This window comes from Halyomorpha halys, unplaced genomic scaffold, assembly GCF_000696795.3.
Source record: "Halyomorpha halys isolate HHAL.00 unplaced genomic scaffold, Hhal_1.1 Scaffold1872.1, whole genome shotgun sequence".
In the NCBI taxonomy this organism is placed as follows: domain Eukaryota; kingdom Metazoa; phylum Arthropoda; class Insecta; order Hemiptera; family Pentatomidae; genus Halyomorpha; species Halyomorpha halys.
This window is the reverse complement of record NW_027115623.1, coordinates 63,558-68,086: the sequence shown is the minus strand read 5'-3', so window position 1 is coordinate 68,086 and position 4,529 is coordinate 63,558. Positions and strand designations below refer to the sequence as shown.

The 4,529-nt window shown below is 26.7% G+C and overlaps 1 protein-coding gene across 6 annotated transcripts in view; it reads left to right on the top strand.

The window, feature by feature from the left end:
- Positions 1–4,529, top strand: part of Fem-1 (protein fem-1 homolog B) — a 66,043-nt gene that overhangs the window by 22,321 nt on the left and 39,193 nt on the right. For all 6 annotated transcript variants that reach the window (XM_014436338.3, XM_014436337.3, XM_014436336.3 and 3 more), the window contains 2 exons: positions 752–955; positions 1,847–2,008. In XM_014436338.3, coding sequence (XP_014291824.1) covers positions 752–955; positions 1,847–2,008 — 366 coding nt within the window. The remainder of the gene's footprint in view (positions 1–751; positions 956–1,846; positions 2,009–4,529) is intronic.

Here is a 4,529-nt window from a genome sequence, read left to right as displayed (position 1 = left end):
TTTATACTATTTATAGTTTAAAACTATTTGTTCTTTTTTTGACCGCAACCCTGGCCATCTACTTATATCTAAATGTTGTTTTCTTCAGTGAGCTGTTTTCCCCTTTACTCTGTTTCGTAGCAAAATAGGTAAACTTCCTTGGATTCACTGAAAAAGTTGTGATATTATCTATTGATACACCCTGAGTATTTCTTTCTTAATTTTACAGTATTTTGTTCTTTTTACTGTATCCACACTAAACAGTCTTCTCCATTTGTGTCTATCTTAGGATGGTTTTAACTATTTTTTGCTTGTAGTTCTGTGTTATATTTATTTACTTTATCTATTTATCTGGTCCGAGGCTCCTGCTGGTCTAATGTCAACTGCATACCTAGGATCTTATTTTTTATTTGACTCATAAATCTATCCAGTCTTGTAATGGTGTTAAGTTTTGAAAGACTTTATTGAACAGTATTGGTAAAAAACTTTCTTCTTTTTTTTTATTAACAAATAATGAATTTATATTCTGATTTGAAATTGATACAGCATGCACATCTTTTCTTACTTTCTATTGTTTTTGTTGGTATTTTCATGAGTATGTAGATCAAGTATAATTTACTCCCCCCTCTTCAGGACACTGCTTTGTGGTTTCTTATTGTGAAAAGAGTATTTGTTTACTTACCTCTTTTTGTTTTATGTTATTACATTTTTTGTGATGTTTTTATTTTATTATTTTACCTTTAATTTACTTTATAACTATTAAACATTCTAGGTGCTGGACATTTAAATGTTGTTAAGACTTTAGTAAAAGCTGGTGCTGATGTAAATCATACAACAACTAACAATTCCACTCCTATGAGAGCTGCTTGTTATGATGGGAGATTAGATATTGTCAAATATCTTGCAATGCATGGAGCTGATATAAATAAACCAAACAAGTACAATAACACTTGTTTAATGATTGCCTCTTACAAAGGTAGGTTAGTAGTGTATTTCTGTTAATTGATAAAACAATGAATGAATGACATATTTATTTGTTCTTCATAAAATCCCTATACATATAGAGTTAGCCTGTACAATAAGTATTAATATATTAACTATTAAAGTTTTATTAAGTGCACAAACAGCATGGATTAAGTAGTGTATGGATGGTTAGTTAAAGTTAAAGAGTTTATAATTATTATGAATTTATAGAAGTTCCTATAAAGTGCTACTAATCTTACCCTCATTTAAATTTAATTTGATTTGATAATTAGTTTCTTAGTATATCAGCTATTTTTTTTTTTTTTTGGAAATTGTTTCTTCAGATTAAAAGTTTTGTTCTAAATAAAGATAAAGTATAACAAGTTGTAATTACACTTTTTAAAAAATGGCTAAATAAATTAATTTCTTCTAGGGAACCTCATTTCTTTCTTATTTTTGATGGATTCTGGTCTGTTGATTACTCTTGACACCTGTGCAAAATACGAATAATTATGAAAAAAACAATATTTTAAAATATAATATAGAGTGACTAAATCTTACATGTTTTTGAGAGTTAGTCATTTACTACCATTCCATGTCAACATAATGTTATTTAGTGGTATAATGCATTTTCTAGAACTAAGAATTATTTGGCCATAAAGAATATCTTTTGAATAATGAGAAACTATTTGGATGTATTTTTTTATTTTGGAATGTCTTGTGGGTATTTCCATATTTAAGAATGTTTTATTTATATACCAATTTTGGTAATAAGGATAATTTATCAATTCTGGAAGAGGGGTAAACTAGAACAACTGCTTGATCTTATCTTTTAATCTATTACTAATGTTTTGTTTGTTTTTTTAAATCAAAAAACCTTATTTAAATCAACTTTTATTTTTAGGTCATATTGATATTGTACGTTACCTGTTAGAAAGAAAAGTTGACCCTAATGAACAGGCTCATTGTGGAGCAACTGCTTTGTTTTTTGCTGCAGAATGTGGTCATCTTGAAGTAGTCAAAGATCTTTTAAAATATGGTGCTCGACTTATCCCAACCAATCATGGTATGTGTTCCATTGATCATTATCATTTTCAATGTTGTTATTTATATTTGTTTATTCATTCTTTAAACATAAGAGGAGAAGATAATGAACAATAAGCACATCATTAAACATAATTTTTTCTTTATTTTATTCAATTTGATTATTATTTATACCTGATACCATTATTGTAAAATTTTGTTGAGTTTTCTTACTTGTTAGTATCAAAACTTTATTCATTTGTAAAAAACATTTGATTAAAACGATGTTTGTATTGTTTTCTCCTTTTTTCAAATTTTATAACCAAATTAATGAGAAAATTCTATATTAATTTGCTGACATATCTCTAATAACCTTATTTTTTTAAATTTGTACCAAATAATAATCGAAAAATATAGAAGAACTTAAAATAATTCCTGCATATAGACATGCCATGGGCCTTAATTATGTGGTGTATAGATTATATTATTCATATTGAAAACTATGATTATAATCCATACACAAGAAATTGTACTTTCATTTTATTTGATACGTTTGTATCATCCCACAACCTATTTGATTATTTAAAACCTTATTTTCGTCCTGTTAAAAACTTAAATGAAGCCGAAAACTCCTGTTTTAATTATTAATTTACAAAAAATAAAAATAAGTTGTTTTGAAGTGGTATAAACAATAAAACATTCACCATTTATTTAATAGATATGACAGTAATAAACAATAAATTTAGAAAAAATATGATAGGGGCTAAAATAAAAATACAATTCATTAAAATTAAAGTAAATTTCTAACGATTATAAGGATGTAAAGTTATACCTTATATGATTTTCCTTCATTATAAATGATACATACAGAATGGTTTAAAAAAGTTAAACCTTTCCTTAATTAATGGTTATCCCATTCTAATCCTCTTGATATTATGATCTTTGTCAGATTAATCTTTTAACCATGATACTTAGGCTTTCTGTGGTATATGTTGTTTGATTAACAGTAATCTTGATGCAATTGCTGGTTATTTTACTTTTAACTTTTAGGTACTTTTTCAAAACTATTTTAAAGATTTTTCCATTAATTGTTCTCATCAGGCCAGTTTATTTTTTTCTATATAATTTTGGGAAGGGAAATCTGAATCCAACCACAATGTATGACCACACGTGATTTTCACTATATCGACCTCTAAACCGGCACTCTTGAGTTCATCATTAGAAAAAAGATGTTGCTAGATGTCAAACTTGGGATTGATCATTAATAGCCTCTTAAGGGTTTCACCCTCCAAAGCATGCCAGGAAAGGTAGACTTTTTTGTCTTCTGTTCTTTGTGTTTAAATTTGATAATTTTTTAGGTAGTACATTTAAAGTTTTAAGCAAATGTCTTTAATTTAAGAACTACAATTTTAAAAAATTACCCAATTGGCATGTTAAGTATTAAAATACATTACACATATTTATAGAAGTTACAAAATTTTAACTATTTTCGACCTTCGTTGAAAATGAATTATGCTGAGGAATGATTTAATGTCTCAGGGTCTATTGGACATACTGGCATTAATGACTAATCAAAATGAAACTTTATAAAGTTACTTTAAAGTAGTTTATGATTATCTTCGTAGGATTAGCAGTTTTTGTGATATTTGCTAAAATAAAGTCACAGTAGTAGTTAGTAGTTAATTCTCATTTTAAAAAAAATGTATTTGGAAAAACTGTATCTCTGATTCTATTTAACATACAAAGCTGTATAAGGACTCTACAGAGGATAGAGGATAAAGGATATTTCTTAAATTTCCTCTACTTTAGAACATATATACTTAATGTTTTTTTTTTTGTAGTAGTAGATTATATTATATTAAGCACGTAATAAAAAATTAATGAACATTTTAGGGTTTTTCTTAATTAAAATAATCATTCGGTTGCCTCTTGAGGCAAATTTAGATTTTTATTCTCAATTTAAACCCAAACTACATATTGAAATATCCGAGCTGTGTGACTTTTTGTATTTATTTGTTTGTTTTTTTAACTTGGTTTCTATTATTTGATGTCAGCAATTGTCTGTCAGAAGTCATCATATTTACCACTTGTTGGGGCAAGGGGCGTTTTGTAAATGAAAAACCTACCTCTTCCCCAGAGAAAAAATTGTTGGCTGGTTCGGGAGATAGAAACAAAAAAAAAAATAGAGGATGTGAAATGAATCATAAAAAACACAAAAATAATAAAGAAAAATTAGAGAATAAAAAAATCTTCCAACTGATATACAAATTTAATTAAATTAAAATATAAAGAAATAAAAACTAAACTGTTGCTAGTTGTTACAAGAAATAAAAGTGTGTGAAGTAAAAAAAGAAAATATTTTTAATTATATTATTTCAAAAATTTTTTGAGACAAGGTAATATTTATTAAATAAATCAATTTTATATCCAAATCCGTCTCAACACTTTATTTATTCATTAGTCCAACGTTTCGGCCTTTCTAGCCATCTTCAGGGACATCTAAATATTTAACAGCTTATATTACATCTTCATTTTTAAACATTTTCAACAACATCATTATTCAC